This window comes from Solanum dulcamara, chromosome 1, assembly GCF_947179165.1.
Source record: "Solanum dulcamara chromosome 1, daSolDulc1.2, whole genome shotgun sequence".
NCBI classification, from domain to species: domain Eukaryota; kingdom Viridiplantae; phylum Streptophyta; class Magnoliopsida; order Solanales; family Solanaceae; genus Solanum; species Solanum dulcamara.
The window spans coordinates 71,659,798-71,680,515 of NC_077237.1; the positions used below are offsets into that span (position 1 = coordinate 71,659,798).

Genomic DNA, 20,718 nt, shown 5'->3' on the forward strand with positions numbered 1-20,718 from the left:
CGAAACATATTTCACCAAAATTATTCTTCATACATGATCTGCAGAAGAATGGTGATATTGATGTACACCAAGTTTGTTCGAGTGATAATCTTGCAGATTTGTTCACAAAGGCATTACCAACATCAATTTTTGAGAAGCTAAGATATAAGATTGGAATGCGTCGTCACCAAAATATCAAATAAATTTTTCATCAGTGGAGTAAAATACGCACTGTACTCTTTTTCCCTTAACCAAGGTTTTGTCCCACTAGGTTTTTCCGATAAGGTTTTTAATGAGGCAAGACTCAAGGCGTATTACCAGATGTGTGTATTTTTTTTCTTCACTAGGTTTTTTTCCATTAGGTTTTTTCTAGTAAGGTTTTAACGAGGCACAACATCTATGGATGTTCAGGATAACTATGTATATTATTTCCTATAAAATTTTTAATGAGGCACATCACACGTGAAAATCTAAGGGGAAGTGTTATATAAGTGACTGTCCATTACTTTCGTATCCATTAACTTTGTCCCCTACTTTTCCCTACCAAATTATATTACCACTTGCCTTTGTTATTATAACTCCCTCCCCTTCCCCAGCTATAAATAGCCTGTATGTTATGATATTAAAACATACGGATATCTCTCAATTCTCTCTTTCTCTTACCTTGTGTCTTTAAATTAGTTTGTGTTATATAGAGCCCGTTTGGATTGGCTTTAAGTTGGTCAAAATCAACTTAAAACCCCTTTTTAGCTTTTGGACGTGTTTGCCTAATGCTAACTTTAAGCCATAAAGTTCTTAAAGTCAGTCAAAAATGAAAAGTTAGGATTCCTAACCTTTTTTTTGTAAGTGCTTAAAGTCATTTTCTTTGACCATGGAAATTACTTTTATATCCCTTATATTTTAACTAAATTCCCAAACTACCCTTTTTATTCTTTTAACCCTAAAATTTATATCATTTTCCTCATTTAAGCACTTTTATCTAAACACTCAACTGCTTATTTATAAAAATAACTTTCAGCACTTCAAAGTTCTAAAAACACTTCATATTTTTAAATTCATCCAAACGGGCTCATATAACAAGTCTTTATTTTATAACATTTGGACTATATATTATACAAATTCGTCATTGTAAAGTTCCTTATTTCACTCAAGAGTCCAACACTAAAAAGGACACACTCCCCGCCTTGTCTCATTCAGACTCTAATCCCTCGACAAAACCTTGTGCTACGCCGTCACCTACAACCAATCTCCGCCACTATGCAAGCCCATTTGCTTTCCCCTCCTATATACCCCACCACCACCTCCACCACCTCCACCACCCCGACTTTCAGCCCCCTTTTGCCCAAATGTAGGACCCACTCAAGAAAACCACCCACCCTCACCATCCGAGCCTCGTCAACCGAAACAGCGACCCCCCCACCACCACCACAGACCACTAACTCAACAGACCCGTCTCAGAAACTCAACAAATTCAGCAGCCGCATTACTCAACCCAAGTCACAGGGTGGTTCACAGGCGATTCTGTATGGAGTAGGATTAACCGATGAAGATATGAACAAACCCCAAATAGGGATATCCTCTGTTTGGTATGAAGGCAATACTTGTAATATGCATTTGTTAAAGCTTGCTGAAGCTGTGAAAGAAGGGGTTACAGAAGCTGGCATGGTTGGGTTCAGGTTTAATACTATTGGTGTTAGTGATGCTATTTCAATGGGGACTAGAGGCATGTGTTTTAGCTTGCAGTCAAGAGATTTGATTGCTGATAGTATTGAAACTGTCATGTCTGCTCAGTGGTATGATGGGAATATTGCCATCCCTGGATGTGATAAAAATGTGAGCCTCTTTTATTCTTTTTTCTAGAAAGAATTTTAAAAAATATGCAGTGATGGAGTAAGGAATCTTACACTATTTAGTTTGGTAGGAGGGATAAGGGATAGCTAATCTCGGGATTAATCTCCCGGGAATGTAGTGTTATTGAGGGTGGGACAACAATCTCGGGATAACTTGTTCCCCAACCAAACGAGTTAGTGTAATGTGACTCTTGTTGATTGCCACATTTGCAGGTTATTGATTAATGCTTATTATAAAGAGTTTCATGTGATTGTCTTTTAATCTACCGGATTTGTATGAATTATTTTGGAGTTAATACATTGTCAGTGCATAAATGTAACTCCTTTCTGAATTATTCCTTCTATATAATGCTTCCTTGTTGAAAGATTTTGTGAAAGAGTTTTTTAAAATTTGATGTTCTTGTTATTTTGGGAAAATTGTGAACTTTTTTCTTAATTGTGAGTTCGAGTATTTGAGTCGAGCGTCTTTCGAAGGTAGGGGTAAGGTCTGTGTACACTCTACCCTTTTCCGACCCCACCTGTGGGATTACAATGTGTATGTTGTTGTTGTTGTTGTTGTTGAGTTAAGAGAATTCAATTGTAAATTATTAAAGTTGATGACAAGCAACTTATTATGTTTTATTTCGTGAATAAAGGACACAAACTTTGCTATTATTGTGATGAAAAAGATGTAAGTTTTGCAATTTTATAGATATATTTAATGCATATGCTGTTTTACTTTCAACAAATTACTGTCTATCCTTGTACGAGATCACACTCTCTTGTTTAGGTTAAATTTCTTTAGTAAATAAGATTCTTGGTTGATTTCCGGAATGCATATTGATTCTTGGAAGTACAACACTTCCATTTAGAAGTGTATAAAAGTATAGCATTTTAAAGATTATTGTATAAAGCATTTAAAAGATTATGATCTAAAAGATTGAGGATTGATTTAATTTTGAGAAAGAAAAAAAAAAAAAAATTCCAGCATATTAGGTGACTTTCTACTGTGAAGATTTATTCAGTTATGCAATTACTTCAAAATACCAAATATTTTTATCTGACATGTTACATGTTTTTTCAAAAAGTTGTTCCTTTGACCCGCACTGGTTATAACCAGTGGTGGAGCTAGGATCTTCACCAAATGGATTCAAAATATAAATAAATAAATCACATGAAGAAGCCAAAGGGATTCAAAATCTAATTTGATCTTGTATATATAGTGTAGTTTTTCAGTGACCTTACGCCCCCTAGATACGCCCATGGTTATAACACACTCAAGTTAAATTGTAATACATTACAAACTTTCACAGAGCAATCTAAGATCAAGTAAATATAACTTTCTGGCATGTTTACAATTTCCTGCAATTTGCTTCTTTCATGCTTTTGCAGTGTTCCCTTTCACTAAACTTCTGCCTATCTATATGCACATGCTATAGTATTGTAGTTATATTTTTGGCGGTTAGGTCTAGTGGGACTGGGTAGTCTTGATGGAGTGAAAAGTATGAGACTCTTCTTGGTAAGAGGACTCAAACTATTGAGCTAACCCCGTAATCATTTTCCACTCTTGTCTACTGCAGCTGCATTTCATGCTGTATCTCTTCGAATGATAACTTCTTGTTGTAATATGGCAGATGCCAGGCACAATTATGGCGATGGGAAGACTAAACAGGCCAAGTATCATGATATATGGTGGAACCATTAAGGTCAGATGGGAACACTCACATTTTAGTTCGTTCTTGTGCATCTAAAGCCTTTTTTCATGTAAAGTAGACGTTATCTTCTAAATTTGTGCTTCTTGGAACCATTCCATCCCTTTCAATATTTTTTTGGGAATAGTTAAAGATGAATAACTGTGGAGAGTAAACAAAAAAGAGAGATAACTAGGATAATATATTTGTGGCGTCTTCAAGGAGTAAATCTCGGGAAGCAAGTTCGTGGGTATTAGTTTGAGATTTATTTGATTAAAAACTAGGATAATATATTTCATGTACTCAGAATTCCCCCAGTCAATAAAAGAAATAGGGGAAAAGAAAGACATTGGGTCCATCAAAAGAAACGTGGAGAAGAGAGCTAGCTTGATACGTTTGGAGTTTGTTTTCAACATACTTGGTAGGAGATCAGGGATATTTAGCTTTCAGACAGGAATATGGAAAAAGAAATTGGAAAGGGAAGCGGTGCAGTATTTGAAATCTATTTGATGTATCAGGAAAATGGGAGAGTAGAGGGAAGTCCTCTATATGAAAAGCAGTCTTTACAAGATCTCTACAGAATCTGTGTTAGCGACATGGTGGCATATGTGGCTCTTTTGCACATCCTTTTCCATGGTTTTGCTGTGTATGCAGCAGATCTTGTTTGGCTTATTGGAGTTCTTTTTTGGGTCTTTCCTGCTAAACTTCGTGATATGGTATTAAGACTGGTCAGATTCTTTGGAAGTCGTGTATGTTGATTGTACGAGTTCGTATGGAGTATCCATTATGGCTTGAGTGAAGGAGTAGTATATTTAGTGAAAAAATTATTTCTTCATGATGATTGGTCTTCTGTCCGGTACAAAGCCATAAGACCATGCACCTTTTTCAATCAAATCCTGACAAAGCTTCTTCTCTAACTTTTAATTTTCTGATGTATCACTAAAAAAATATTTTCTTAAAATCCCACAAGCATTTTTACACATTATTACACAAAGATTTTCTTAATAAGTTATTTATGTAGTCGCTGAATCTTTGGTAAACTTAAACAAATAAAGCATGGAAAAAATGTACATGTCAATTTGCTATAAACTTCTTGATCGTTCCATTATTTGTCATTGCAACAAAGAGATTTTTTTCGATGCATCAAAAAATGCAAATTCAAATGGAGAAGAACTTGTTATGGATGGCATAAGAAACAAAGCAATCCAAATGGCGTAGGACATGTCAAACGGGTGTAGCCACGAAATTATAAATTCTAAGCTGTCTTGCTAGGGAAAGAAGTTTGGGGATCTAGAAGGCACAACTATCGAGGTTAGCCTGCCCTAACCTAAGATCGAATAGCCACAGATTGGGGGGATTTTTCTGGCAACTATGGCTAGATTCACATCACCAGGGGATAACAACATTTATTACACCGCAGTATTTAAGTCGTACAAAATTACAAGATGGAAAGAAGGAGCAGATTCTTGGTACGAGTGGACAGAAAGTAGCAGAAACTTAATGAGAAGAGTAAAGATTAACATTAAAGTGTTGCGGTGGTTGGTCTCAATATTTATTGAGGTATCCAAGGTACAAGAGAAAGTTATTAGGAGATGGACTCTGAAGGACCATTTTGCAGAGTTCTATTGCACTCTTAAATATAATGAAAATGGCAGATATGTCAGTTTTATTGCTATTCAAGGACAGAACAAATCTGTAATTATTACACTGGAATCTTCATATAAAGGGGGATGGAGCAATATTGCCCATAAAATAGCTAAGTTCATCTATTAGCCTACAATGGAGTCAAACCCTCCAGTTAACATTGGAAAGCAATCGAGCACGTCATAAAGGGAGGTAGTTCACAACAGTAGGTGGATGACCGACTCCATGTAGAGTCTAGACAGAGAAGTCAATACCCTGGAATTCTGTGCAAGCTTGATACTTAGAAGGCCTATGACCACTTAAACTGGAATTTCTTACTACTTATGATCACCCTTCTTATTCATTCTAGCCATGGAAGGTTTGAGCAATCTGATTCAGACAACAAAGGTGAAGGGTTGGGTAAGGGGCTTCCAGGTGGACAATAGTGCACTAAATGACTTGGAGATCACTCATCTACAATATGCAGATGACACTCTTATTTTTTGTGAAGCAGTGAGAGAGAAAATGTTGATTCTAAGAGCAGTTTTCATCATCTTTGAAGCAGTTTCTGGATTACACATCAACTGGGGAAAGAGCTCCATTTATCCCATTAATGAAGTGGTTGAGGTGGATAGTCTGGTAGATGTTTTGGGTGGTAGAGTAGGGGAGCAACCACCTATATACCTAGGCATGCCATTGGGGGCAAAGAGCAAATCAAAGTGGATTTGCAATGGGGTGATAGAAAGTGTGAGAAAAAGTTGACCAATTGGAAGAGCCAATATTTGTCTAGGGGAGGTAGACTAACTATGGTTAACAGTGTGCTTAAGGCTTTACCAGCTTACATGATGTCTGTGTTCCCAATACCAGACAATGTCATACAGGGGATAGATGCTTTGAGAAGAAACTTCTTATGGCAGGGAGATGAAGATAAAAAGAAGTTCCATTTAGTCAAGTGGGAAGAGGTCAAAAAACAAGAAAGAAGGGGGAGTGGGGATCAGGAACATGAGAAGGTAAAACAAAAGCCTTATGTTAAAATGGTTGTGGAAATTTATGACAGGAGACAATATGCTATGGAAAGAGGTGGTCAGGGCAAAATATGAGATGGAGAATAGATGGATGACAAAGATGGTGACTACACCATATGGATGTGGTATCTGGAGTAAGAAATCTCTGGCCTCTGCTTCTAATCTAGAATCAGATTCCAGGTGGGTAATGGCATGAAGGTGTTATTTTGGGAGGACAAATGGATAACCCAAAGACCCCTGAAACAATTATTTTCAGACTTGTATGCACTAAGCCTTCAGCAAAATGCAACAGTGTCTGGAATGTGGACAAGACAGGGGTGGAACTTGCATATAAGGAGGAACTTAAATGATTGGGAGATGGGTAACACAGAGGCTTTTCATGACACAATGGCACAATTCAACAATTTGGCTGATGGGGAAGATAAGGTTGTTTGGAATAGTGGCAACAAAGGGGTCTTCAGTGTCAATTCAGCTTACAAAGATCTCAATCATTCAAATGACAGGATGGAGCACTGGCCATGGCAATGATCTGGAGAACTAAAATCCAATACAAGGTAAATTGCTTCACATGGTTACTAGCCAAGGAAGCGGTACTGACACAAGAAAATACGAGGAAGAGGAAGTTCCAACTATGTTCAAGGTGCTACTTATGTGAGGAACAGGCAGAGACAATCAACCATCTCTTTTTGCATTGCAAATGGACAGATCAGCAATTGAGAATATTCAACAGTCTTAGGAAGATCACTTGGGTGAAACCAAGAAACAAAGCACAACTTCTAAATTGCTGGATCAATGTGGGCAACACTACAGTAAAGGAAGAGAGATAGAAGATTGTCCCAGCTTGCGTATGGTGGACAGTGTGGAAAGAAAGAAATCAAAGGTGTTTTGAGAGCAAGAAGAACAATTTATAGATTCTTAAGATGAATTGTTTAGCTCTTTATTATTTTTAGTGTAAACAGGTAGAATTTGTACAGGCAGAATTCCTTTTTGATGTTTTAGACTATTTGTGACAAAAAAACACATAGAGAATCTGCTAGGTTGTAATATGTTTTGAAAGGGGGACTACATTTGTTGTAGTATACCTGTGGATATATAGATGAAAAAGTTACCATTCTCAAAAGAAAAGAAGAAGTTTGGGGGTGGGAGTGGGGAACTTTTAGAGGTTGAGAATTAGAATAAGAGAGAATGAATGGAGAGATCATCTTTTAGGTTTAACTGCTAGAAGCAGAGAGAGAATGGGAAAGTTTAGAGATTACATTAGCTCCTTGTAAGCTTCTGAATATCTGCTGTATGCTGCTGCTGCCAATGTTCTCCAAGATACAGCTGATAACAACTAGAAATGCCAATACATCAATTACTTCATTGCTTAATCATAAGGGCGACCACATTCTAGAAATAATGCTAAATAAAAGGCGACATAAAAGGTTAACAAATCTAGACTCTTAATAACATGATGACAGGTAAACTGACATGTCGAGCATTTATTGCATCACATGTTGTTCTGCTTGCTTCTGAATTATTTTTGATCCTTTACCTTCTCTCTGATGAACAGCCTGGTCATTTTCAAGGGCACACATTCGACATAGTATCCGCTTTCCAGGTATGTCTGTTGAATTGTTAGTTTACTGTTTTTTTTTTGAATTTTTGATAAACATATTATGCATTCACCAATTTTTCCAAAAAGTGCTTTTGAGTGTCAAATTATGAGAAAGGTCAAGTATTAGGGCATGTTTTACAATTAGGATTATATAAAAAGATTTTTGAAAAGTGTGTATAGGGAAAGACTTTAAAGTTACGTGGAAATAAATATTGACTTGTATCTTTTTCTAGCGATAGCTTTGTTATTCCAAAGAGGAAAAGGAGAGATTGAGGAGATAGACGATAGAAGAAAGGGAGAAGTAACTCACATTTATAGTTGACGGACTATTCCTAAGTGGGAGAGGAGAAGAAAGATAGAAAAAAGAGAAACCAAAAAGAAAAAAAAAGAAAAGAACTGTATTTAATTGAAAGATATGTTAAGTTAATGAGAGATAGTTTGGTAATATAAATTTATGGTAAGGATATTTTTGTCATGAAAAATTAATTTTCCTTATCCTTCATGTAAAAAGCATAAATTTGTAGCTTCTTCTTCTGCTTAAAACTATCTTTTGTTGGGCAACAACAACATACCTAGTGAAATCCCACTAAGTGGGGTCTGGAGAGGGTAGAGTGTATGCAAACCTTACTACTACTTCCTCAAAGAGGTAGAGAGGTCGTTTCCGAAAAATCCTCCTGCATCTTTTGTTGGGCAAACACTTAAAAACTGAAAAATAAGTTTTTTTTTTCTTGATAAGGGTGCTTTAGCCTCCAAAAAGCTTAGCCAAACACTCTATAAACGTCCTTAGTTTAGATAAGGTTTTGAATAGGCCTTGGGGCCATGGCGAATAATATGCTTGCTTGTGGTAAAATTCATATCAATGGACATTGTAGAGAAATATACCACTAAAATAAGAGGTTACCTCTCCTGTGTAGTTTGTAATCTATTGCATAGGAGCGGGGTTTTTACCTGTACGCACCCAAAGGGTAAGCACACCCAAAGGGTAGTGGCTGCAGGTTTTCCTTGTCATCAAAAAATAAATAAATAGGAGAAAGCATGTTCTTGTTGAACTTCTCTATAGCCTATGTAAGTACTTGAGGAACCATGGAGGACCATTTTTCTCAAAGGCACTTGCCTTACGTGAGGGGCGAGGCGAGGCGAGGCTATGTCACCTTTCTGCTGGGAGGCGAGGGCTATGAAAAAGGCGATGAGGTGAGAAGAAAGGTGTCGTTTTTTTTTAACGAAAAAGATGCAACTTTTAGAGCCTGTTTGGATGGGCTTAAAAAAGTAACTTTTATGTATGAAGTGCTTTTAGAATTTTGAAGTGCTGAAAGTTATTTTTATAAATAAGCAGTTGAGTGTTTGGATAAAAGTGCTTATGATGTGAATTTTAGGGTTAAAAGAATAAAAAAAAGGTAGTTTGGGAATTTAGTTAAAATGTAAGGGAGATATAAAGTAATTTCCATGGTCAAAGAAAATGACTTTAAGCACTTTGGAAAAAAAAGTTAGGAATCCTAACTTTTCATTTTTGACTGACTTTAAGAACTTTATGGCTTAAAGTCAACATTAGGCAAACACGTCCAAAAGCTAAAAAGGGGCTTTAAGTTGGTTTTGACCAACTTAAAGCCAATCCAAACGGGCTCTTAAACTTAAATGTAATTTTAGGGCTTTTTTCTCACGTACCTTTTTTCAGTTGACTACACGACTCTAAGTTCTCCAACTTTGTCTTCAGATTTCAGCTGTAAAGGTACAATTTTTCTCCTTTCTTCTTCCTCTTCCTTCTTTCTCCTCTGTTTCTGGCGATTGGCATTGGCTGGCAGATTCTTTTTCCTTTTCTTTTTTTTCTCCTCTGTTTCCAACTCTTTCAGGCGAATGGGCACTGGCTAATCTGTCCAGTATTTTTTTTCTCATTTTCTAGTCCATTTATTTTTATTTTCTGTCCAATTGAATTTAGTTGTATACTAATTAATACATTAATTTTTTTGCCTATAAACAGTAATCTTTTATTGCTATTTAGATTTTGGTTATTTATATATGCAATTAAATATTTTAATTTTTGGTATCAATTGATGCCTCACTTCAAAAAGATGAGTGCCTCACCTCTCGCCTTAGTGAGGCAGGCCCTTGTCGCCTTACGCCTTACACCTTCCAAAACACTATGGAGGATCATCTAGATCTTCAAAGGGAGCTTATGTAGAAAGAGAGCGATTTTATCAAAAAAGATGGTATTCTTCTGATGATTTTTTTCTTTGGTAAGTAAAGCATTTACACGGAAATGCACTAAGGAGGTATGGCAAGTCAGCAAAAGCTGTACTAGATTACTATCCTAATGTACTTAAGAAGGCAATGAACATTCTTAGCCGTATTTTTTTATTCTAACCTAATCTAAAGTAGTTAGAAATTTAGGGGTTGTTTGGTTTGAATCCAAGTTATGATAGGATAAATTATGTTGGAATAAATTATGCTGAGATTAGTTATGCTGGAATTAGTTATGCTGAGATTATTTCTTATTGACTGATTGGTTTGTTGTACAAAAATAATATCCATTGCATAATTCCTAAAAATAAGTTGATTGTTTATAAAAATATCCTTTACCTTATTTAGTTTTTGTATTTTTTTTTGATAGAGCTTTAATTATTCATTCTTAAAAACAAAACATCCACCTTATTTAACTTAATTATTTTTATATATGAATCGTAGGTTTTATTTGTGTTCAACTATTTGCCAAATTTGAGATGTCAATACTCCACTCTAAATAAAACACATGGCTTGATCATAAAACTTTTTTGCCTATCACATTTACTATAATACTGTGGAAATCAAAGTATATATACATATTAATTACTTCATCAGTTCTTTCTTAACGTAACTGGTTGTCAAAAAAAAGAAGGTTCTTAATGTAACTTCAGCCTTAAGAAAATAGGGGTTAGCAAAATCATTTAATTAAAAAATAAATTAATTGGCTATACTTTTCCTTTTTTTCTCCTATTTATTTGGAGTTGTGAATTTTAAACTGAATAAATTTGTACAATTATAGGTGGAGAGTATTTGGTGATTGGGCATAATTGTTGCGGAGGGTAATGTTGTCATTTAATTAGTTTATCCCATGACAAATTATGATGGAATTATTATACCATCCAAGGGGAGGGATAACTTATCCCGGTACTAATTATTAATCCCGGACTTGCCAACCAAACAACAAATTAAGTGGCACTATAATTTAATCCCATGACTATTTGATTTTATCCTTCACACCAAACAACCCCTTATACTTATAACATTTCTTACCTTGTATCATTCCCTCTAAACACATTTTGTTTGTTTTCTCTGTATCAACTTCTGGTGGAGGATGTTCTTGATTTTCTTTGTTTGTTGATTATAGTAAGATTAATGTCGATGTTTGGTGTGTGTGCGCATACGCGTCTCTCTCTCTCTATATGTATGGAGATAAATGACAATGTGGAGGGGAGCGAAGGAGACAGGGAAAGGAAAATGAGTGAGATGGAACATTGGTGGTGTATGAGAGGAGGGGTAAAATAAGGGAAAATAGTGGAGTTCCGGGGGAGAAGACGAGTGTGGGCGAAGTAAAAACTGGTTCATGGAAGTTAAAATTATTACATGGAATGTAGGGGGGATGAATGACCCTAATAAAAAGGGCCACCATCAAAGTAGGTTTTGAGAGATGGGGGGCATATGTGATGTGTATTCAACAAATAAACTAGGTGATATTGACAAATAGCATTATTAGAAGAGTATGTGTGTGTGTGGGGGGGGGGGAGGGGGCGGAGGGAGGTGGGTGAAGTATGGCTATATTCCGTCTTGGAGCGTCATTTGTTGTCATCATTTGTAGATGCCTTTATGGTACAAATGGAATTTGGGCAAATATGGAGGAAAATAGGTCAACTTTTGTACCTTTTCTTTGAGATTTGTTGTCTTGGTAAATGAAAATCCATACGTCTTTCTAGGAGATCGAGGGGTTTGAGGGAAGGGGACCCACACTTAAATTCATTTTAGTAATGGAAGCATTAAACAAAATGAGGGATAAAGATGTCACATTAGGATTCATAAAGGGTCTCAATGTCATGGTTGGGAGCATTGGGACACTTGGTTTCTCATTTGTTGTTTGCAGATGATACTTTGGTTTTCTGTGATGTAGACAAGACTCAATTGGACTACTTAGGCCAAGTACTCACTTGCTTGGTTCTAGATGGTATCAAGCCTTAAAATTAATTTGAGGAAGTGTTAGATTATCCGATATCTGAGGTGGATGACATTGGCTCACTAGCTCAGGTTAGGACTCTACTGACTATCTATCTTGGACTATTGTTAGGTCCATCAAATAAAGATCACATGGTGTGGAATCCGGTTCTCCATAGGGTTGAGAAGAGATTAATAGGGTGGAAGAAAAAAAATACTTAATCAAAGGTGGGAAGGAAGTGCTCATTAAGACTATTTTATTGAGCATTCCCTCTTATTACATGTCTTTGTTTCATGCTCCAACTCCGCTCACAGGAAAGTTGGAAAATATCCAAAGAAACTTTCTTTGGGACTCGGGAGATGGGGCTAGAAAGTTTCATTTGGTGCGGCGGGAGACCGTCACATCTCCTAAAAAAGGGGGAGGGCTTGGTATCAAAGACTTGAAGGTGTTTAACAAAGCCTTGATGGATTTGGTTGTGGAGGTTTGGGCTGAGGTAAATGCTTTTTGGAGAGGGGTCATAGTTAAATATGGAGCAGTGGAAAGATTATAGAGAACTAAAGATGTGACTATGCTTTTTGGGTGTGGTTTGTGGAGGAATATTACGAAGGATGGGATGATTTCAAAGTAAATATCTCATTCAAGGTAGGAGAGTTAATTTATGGAGACATAGGTGGTGTGAGGATAATTTATCGAAAGATGATTTTTTGAGACTACACTGTATTTCTTGCCAAAGAGACTTGACAATACACTAAATTAGAGGAATACAAGGTGGAGAGATTTTTCGGATTTGAAATTTAGGATGGATTTCACAACTAGGAGGTGATTGTCTTTCAAATATTGGCTGTATTACACAAGCAAGCCACAACAATATATAATCTTGATGCTTTTTGGTTGGGTATGGGGAATAATGGTATATTCTCCGTCAAGTCTTTTTATGAGAAACTCTAGTTAGGGAGGAGGAAGTTTTTCCTTGTAATACAATGTGGATACCAAAGGTGCCGAGGAAGGTGTTCTTCTCACTTGGCTGGCTACTAGAGGGTGATCTTGACGGTGGAAAATCTTAGCAAGTGGATGATTGTTTGCGTCAGCTGGTGTTATATGTGCAAGGAGGCGGGTGAGGTTGTAAATTATCTTTTTCTTCATTGTGGTCTTACCATGAGATTATGGTGGGATATGTTTAGGTGGTTTGGTACTTCATGGACAATGCCAAGAACTGTGAAAGAGTTGAGTTCAGTTGGAAAAGAGGGAGGAGGAGGAGATGCAGGGAATGGAATGTGGTTCCGCTCGCGTTAATGTGGGTAGTGAAGAGAGAGAAATAAGAGAGATTTTGAGGGGATAGAGTCGAGTTCTTCTCAATTGAGTAGTCTCCGACTGCTTATTTTCTTTGGGTGCACCCATAGAGTAACCAGTTGTATAGAAGTTTGGGTGGAGGTTGTAGAAAATCATATTTTTTTGTAAATTCTCTACCTTTTGGTATACAAGTACGACTATATTTTTGGCCATGATTATGAGTGAAAATACGTTTACATGATCAAAAAATTATAAATTGTACATTTATCTTATCAATGAATACATTGTTGAAGCACAATTGATGTTCATCTGACATTGTGTGGCAACTGCAAATCTTTTTCTTGACAAGTGCATTTTCCATTTATGAAATATGACAACTTTAATGGATACTCCTGTTTGTAAAAGCAATTAAATGTTGTTCTTGAGCAGATTTCAGATGTACCGCAGTTGTAGTTGTCATGATTTATATGATAGAAGCATGCTGTGTGACTTTACCTTTTTAGTGTGAGAAGGCTAAACTTGAAAATCAGCTTTTTGTCTAAGATTTTTCAATCACCGATCTTCAATTCTCTAAGAACTCTGGTGATAGCATTTTTTCTCTGCTTTGTTTGTACTTGCAGGTGTATGGAGAGTATGTTAGTGGTGCTGTTAGTGATGAACAGAGGATGAATGTAGTTCGTAATTCATGTCCTGGTGCGGGGGCTTGTGGTGGAATGTATACAGCAAACACCATGGCATCTGCTATTGAGGCATTGGGCATGTCACTGCCTTATAGGTAAAAAAATATGATGTAGTAGTACTTTGTTTAACAATAATTATTGCTAATATGTGCTTCCTTCACCTCCTTTTCAATACAAAAGCTCTTCCACACCAGCTGAAGACTCACTAAAGTTGGATGAGTGCCGCCTAGCGGGAAAATATCTTCTGGAACTGTTAAAGATGGACTTGAAACCTCGAGATATCATCACAGAGAAGTCCCTTCGAAATGCAATGGTAGTCGTCATGGCACTTGGTGGATCTACCAATGCTGTACTACATTTAATTGCTATTGCAAGGTGAGCAAATTTTCCGCATCGTTCTCTGTACTTTTGGGATGAGTATGTGAGTCGTGATTAATATCTCCACAGGTCTGTTGGTTTGGAATTAACTCTGGATGACTTCCAAAAGGTTAGCGATGAGGTTCCTTTCCTTGCAGATCTGAAGCCTAGTGGAAAATATGTTATGGAGGATGTGCACAAGGTTTGTTCAATGCTATGTTTGCGAATTCATTTTTAGTTTTGGTTATATGGGCATTCACTACTGTTGATTTTGTTCTGATGAATTGACGAGCTTAATTATTTAGATTGGAGGTACACCTGCAGTCATCCGCCACCTGTTGGAGCTTGGGTATATGGATGGGGACTGTATGACTGGTATGTGCTTTGATGATTAGGAGATATTTTCTTATACTGGTCATCTAATAATTGATGGCACTCATTTCACTTGGTTTTGATTTGCAGTCACAGGAAAGACTCTGGCTGAAAATGCAAAGCTATTTCCTTCTTTAGCTGAAGGTCAGGTAGGTCTTTTTACCAATGTGGCTTCTTCCCATGTGCTGCAGTAATTTTGTCATAGGTCTTGCTCCTGAGTGAATTAGGAATACAGATACTCAGTTTGTCCATCTTTCTATTTCTTCTAGCAAATTATAAGACCACTATCAAACCCCATCAAAGAAACAGGCCACATCCAGATATTATATGGGAATCTTGCACCAGAGGGCAGCGTGGCAAAGATCACTGGAAAAGAAGGGTTATACTTTTCTGGTACATTGTCTTTCTTCAATATTTTATTTTGATGTCTTCGGACACTGTTTGTATGCCTCTTGAATATATAAACAATTACGGGAACTTGTTCATCAGGCCCTGCCCTAGTGTTTGAAGGAGAGGAAGCTATGCTTGCAGCTATCTCAGAAGATCCTATGAGTTTTAAGGCAAGCCAGTTAATCCTTTTCCCATATTTTTTCATTTACTTTATCATGATAAACTAGGGAATGGGGCGAGGAGACTATATGAGTGCAAACGTCAATTTCTGAGTAGCATTCATAGCTCAGACGAGTAAACATTGGAATCCTTGGAGTCCAACAAGACAAAAGGGAATTACAAACATTTACTGCAATTGAATACTATTTTGGATGAATCAATTCCTTTAAGAGGCATTTTTAATGGTTAAAACAATATGAAAATATCAATACTCGAAAGCCTTTTGCCTTTTGCCTGGGGGTATTTTGCCTAACTGCTCACCTGTTAGCCTATTACTACTATAAAAATAAGCAGTGGTCTCTTCTTTTCCTATTCTTTCATGTATTTCTTGAGGCAATGGTCCTTGTGTTCTTAATGGGTTTATTCGCTCTCTTCCCAGCCAGTGTTTTATGCATGACGATAGATTTTCTACAACAGAAACATCTAAAACATTAGTAGGTGTTTGATAAGGCTGCAAAGAAGAAAAGATGGAATCTCGGCTTTGCTTATTTTTCTTCTTGTATCTCTCAGCTGTGTGTGTGTATATATATATATATATATATATATATATATATATATGAGATGAGTTGTTGTAATTAAACACACCTTGTTGGAACTTCAGATAGGTAAAGTATATACTTTGTCGAAGCATCATGCACTGAGAGTTACTTCTGCTGATTTCTTCAGTTTCAGCTCACATTTGGTCTCGTACACTTCGATTGGATTTGCCTAGCAGCAAAGTACCTGTTAAGCATGGATTTATTACTAGTTGTCTCTAGAATACTGACATTGTCAGTTATTAGTGATATAGTTCTTGCCTTTTATTTTGTTGAATACTTACTGGCTGCAATAGTTTGAGCCAGTTCCCGTGTGTTGGATATTTGGTATCTAGACACCTTATCTGTGTACAATATTTCAGGGAAAAGTTGTAGTCATTAGAGGAGAGGGACCTAAGGGAGGACCAGGTATGCCCGAAATGCTGACACCCACAAGTGCAATTATGGGTGCAGGTCTTGGGAAGGTACGTAATGCGAGATCTTTCTCTTCCTTGTCTATTGTACTTTTGTTTATAGTCAAAATTGATAATTGACATGTATTTCTTATGGTCTCTCTATTAGTATGTCATTTTGACTTTATTACATGGCCTTAACTTGTACCCTTTGGTACTCTGCCTTGTTTATTTGGTTTTGTTTTGGACAAAAGGATGTTGCTTTACTTACTGATGGAAGATTTTCTGGAGGTTCTCATGGATATGTTGTGGGGCATATATGTCCTGAAGCACAGGTGCATTAACTTTGTTTCTGAACTTGTTACTTCGTTTACATCATGAAGAGTTTGTTCCTTTCTGCCATCCATATTGCATTCACTATGTTGTCTGGTTGACAATTATAGCTTGTATTTTGCAGCCTTCAGGAACTTGTGAGCCACCTTAATATTCTGGATATGTGAATAATCTCTTAAATGGGTTAAAAAGGATCCTACCCTTGATTAGGCGCACGTGACATGTTAGAACCCTGCTGCAGACGAGCATGACATTTAAGTGGAGAAGGGCAGGAATGGGGTGGGGGTCATTATCCACCAAGTTTCGACCGTTTCGCCACTGCCCCCCTCGGGGCTTTCTTGTTTTAAAACAAAAAATAAAAGAAGATGCCACCTGCTATGAGCACCTCCCCTGATGCATTTAAAGTTTAACCACAATAGAAGCACCTTGCATAATGCAGTTAAGAGTTTTATTTGTGGAAGTGCATGTGAAAAGTTTGATGGCACTTAAGTCTGAAAATGTTTGCGTTGAGTTGAACTATCAGATCCTAAAGTACCAGTTGCAGTTGTTAAATTTGTTCAACCAACAGTTCCTAGTTGTGAGAGAGCAATCACTAGTTTTCTGTTGCCAAATCTTCACTTATGTTCCCATTTTGAGTTTCCAAATGCAATGTATTTTAAGAGGAGAATCACTAGTTTTAGTAACCAAAGTTTTCCTGGTTGGTTGCTAGTTTCCCCTCCACACCTAGTTTGAGTGTGCATGAAGACATGACTCGTCTAATTAAGTGTTAAATAATGTATTTCATTACAAGAAAAATGTGTTGTTGATGCAACTATGGATGTCCACGCAGTCGTGGTTATAACAGTCTTGAACATAAACATGCATAGAGGAATCTGTACAATCTTGTTTTATTATCATTGAGAATCACACAATTCAAACTTTTACCAGGAAGGAGGTCCAATTGGTCTTGTTCAAAATGGGGACATAATAACAATCGACATTCAGAAAAAGAAAATGGACGTTCAGTTATCAGATGAGGTGTTGGAGCAGCGTAGAAAGAATTGGACACCCCCTGCATATAAGGCTGACCGAGGGGTTCTCTACAAGGTACAGGAATTCTTGACAGTTGAGAGTTATTGAATGCAAATATCGTAATGTCTGATATACTTTTTTTTTGCAGTATATAAAAAATGTGCAATCCGCTTCCAAGGGATGTGTTACTGATGAATAGAGAAGAAGCATATTTATGAAAGCATAGAGTGAACCTGGGAAAGCCTGATTTTGTAATTTTGCATGCAGCTGCAATTGTGGCGGCATCGGCACGGCTCGTAGCCTATTTATTAGTAGAGGTATCCCATTTATGTTTTCAGGTGTAAGTTTATATTAGTTGGTTCTTTGAAAGTAGAGAGCTATGTTTTCCTTTTTTCATTTCCTCATTTTTCCTACTCTCTATTTCTGGAACTCCCAGCTTGTTGATTGGTAGTGATTTAAATTGTACAATGCTTGGTGAATAATATCTGATAAAGAACAATCACTTCTATATTATGGAAATTACCAAAAACTTGTAATAATCTGAGGTTGGTCACTATCTAGGAGGTTTATCAGACTTGTATTCTAAGTTTATTTATTGTTTGGTATCAATGCAAAATGTAAGAAAAAGATTCATATAAGTGATATTTACTAGTTGAAAAAGGTTTTAGACTTACGAAATTTGTATTGTTGTTGTTGTTATTATATATATATATATATATATATAGATAGATATATAGATAGATAGATAGATAGATAGATAGATATATATAGTTTGATTAATTGAAGTGGACTGGAAAATCAGATAGGGACGAATGGTAAGCAAATAGAAGAGTGTTGGTAAATCTTATAACATTGTAAGACCTTACATGCAAAATGACGTGATACCAGAGTGCAAATTGTGTTTTCGACAAAATTATCTTCTGATGTTTGGTCAATAGAAAATGTTTGTTCATTAAAATGAGGAACATAACTTTCCTAATTTATTGGCATAAATCACGCATTTTCTCCTGTCCACCTTCCCTCGAAACCCCCATTTTGTGTGTGATAAAGATACATTAAGGGGCAGTTTGGTTATGGGATAAACACAAATTTAATACGTGAATAACTTTGGTTATTAATTTTATACCATGTTTGATTTGCAAATAGGATAAAAGTTATTCATGTATTACTTTTATACAATGTTTGGTTGCGTTTTTCATAATTCTACATAATTAATACTTACATAACTTATGAGGGAATTCATGTATAAGTTATAAAGGATAGAAGGTGGAATGAACTATGTGGATATTAGTTATATATGTATTAAAATAATAAATTATACATTTACCTGTTTTTTGTTTTGATTGCTTAATCTTATTCAATACAAATTACTTAATTGTTTTTAGTTATTTGTTATTTACTTTATTGTTCTAGCTATTGGTATTTATTTAAATTTTAATGTGTTATTTAAATATTTATTTTAATGAGTATAATAAATATTAGCTCACTAAATATTTTGAAATTAAGAAATAAGAATTAGCTCACTAATTTTTTTAAAACTCTACACAACTAAATCTTGCATAACTAATACCTACATAACTAAATCCTGTATAACTAATATATGCATAATTAATACTTATATAACTAAATTCTACATTATTAATACTTGCATAACTCTAATCAATAACCTAACTGCCCCTAAGAGCCTACATGTGAAGTCATGTATACTTGTAATAGGACAAACAACAAACCCCTTGTATATGGAAAACATTAAATACCGGAGGATACAATCAATAATAACAACCATTACAATTTGTTTGGGGACTGAATGGATGCTATAGTCATATAATTCAGTTAAAACGTCAGCACAAAAACGAGTTTTGAAAGTGTTAAAGGAGCCTTTAACTATGCAAAAACAAGGAAGGAATATTTTATTAAAGGTGTCAAAAAAGTTTTAAAACTAAGAAAGAGTGACACATGTCTTAATTATTGAGTAAAAATGACAATTTTAAGATTAGAATTAATGATATTAATTTTAAAATCCTCAAGTTTTATTATTTACACAAAGTCCCTCCCACTCTCTTCCCCACCCTATCCACCCATCCACCCCCACCCTCTCCCTCTTACCGTCGCCGCCGTTGCCATCACCACCATCATCTCCTCCGCTACTATCGCCACCTCCTCCTCCATCACCATCACGTTTTTCTCCCTCCTCCTTCTTCCACCACCACCATCAACACCATTGATCTTTTCTTTTTGCACAATCACTATCTCCTTCACCAGCTCCTCCTATATTTCATTTTCTAATAAAAAAATTAACAATTGTCGAAGTTTTTGCAACAACTATGCAGAAGTGGCTACAATAATTGAATAAATTGTTGAAGCAACTCAGGCAATTGTTAAAGTTGCTGCAGAAAATTAAGCAACTGTTGTAGTTGCTGTAACAACTGTGATAGTTGTTGCAACAACTATTGGAGCAACTATTGTAATTGTTGTAGCAATTATGATAGTTGTATTTTCTACAGGATCTTTTTTTTCAACAACTTAAATATTTTTTTATGAAATTCTCAAAATCAAAGTAAAACAGTTCATAAAAATAAAAAGTAAAAAGTAAAAAAAAATGTGATAAAAAATGAACGACGGCGGCAATGATTGTGGTGATGACGGCGGTGACAATAATGACAACGACAAAAAAGGAAGGGAGAAAGAAAGAACAATAAGATGGAGGGAGAGAGAGAAAATTTGAAAAGAGAGGGCGAAAGAAAGAAAAAGAGAGATTGATAGATAATAAAAAATGGGGGAAATTTCAAATTTCAAATTTGAAATAAGAGGGAAGATTTTTTAAAAATTTTAAATTTTAATATATACCCCAAAGTTTTTAATCACTCTAATCAAGTCCATATTTCATTTAATTTCATTTGATCAAGTCAATATCACATTTTTTTAATTGAGAACATTTTTGTCACCTATAGCTCAATTCTCTGAACAAGCAAGCAGGGGGAGGAGGGGGGTGGGGGCAAGAATTCAAAGGTAAAAACAATGTTTAATCTATGAACATTGTAGACTTGTAGTGATCAAAGGCATTTGAAGGAGAATTACTATGAATATTGTAGACTTGTAGTGATCAAAGGCATTTGAAGGAGAACTACTATCAATCACATTTTCCATTGCTTTTGTTACCTTTCCATCGTCTTCGCCGCAACTTGCTTTGTTGACAAACGAAATGGGTCCTCTGTTA

The 20,718-nt window shown here is 36.0% G+C and overlaps 1 protein-coding gene across 1 annotated transcript; it reads left to right on the forward strand.

The window, feature by feature from the left end:
* Positions 1-1,119: 1,119 nt before the first annotated feature.
* LOC129897432 (dihydroxy-acid dehydratase, chloroplastic) lies at positions 1,120-18,040 on the forward strand. Its single transcript, XM_055973036.1, has 14 exons — positions 1,120-1,812; positions 3,443-3,514; positions 7,700-7,747; positions 13,832-13,986; positions 14,072-14,266; positions 14,339-14,450; positions 14,554-14,623; positions 14,711-14,769; positions 14,890-15,013; positions 15,110-15,180; positions 16,128-16,229; positions 16,412-16,492; positions 17,418-17,576; positions 17,650-18,040. Exons 1-14 carry the CDS (start codon positions 1,237-1,239, stop codon positions 17,698-17,700), a joined length of 1,875 nt encoding a protein of 624 aa, XP_055829011.1. The 5' UTR covers positions 1,120-1,236; the 3' UTR covers positions 17,701-18,040.
* Positions 18,041-20,718: the final 2,678 nt, after the last annotated feature.

Excerpts from the sequence above, each read along its gene's own strand:
- LOC129897432 (XM_055973036.1), top strand. The coding sequence starts at position 1,237 with ATGCAAGCCCATTTGCTTTCCCCTCCTATATACCCCACCACCACCTCC. Across the intron at positions 7,748-13,831 it reads ACATAGTATCCGCTTTCCAG|GTGTATGGAGAGTATGTTAG; the intron begins GTATGTCTGTTG and ends TTGTACTTGCAG. Across the intron at positions 15,181-16,127 it reads AAGATCCTATGAGTTTTAAG|GGAAAAGTTGTAGTCATTAG; the intron begins GCAAGCCAGTTA and ends ACAATATTTCAG.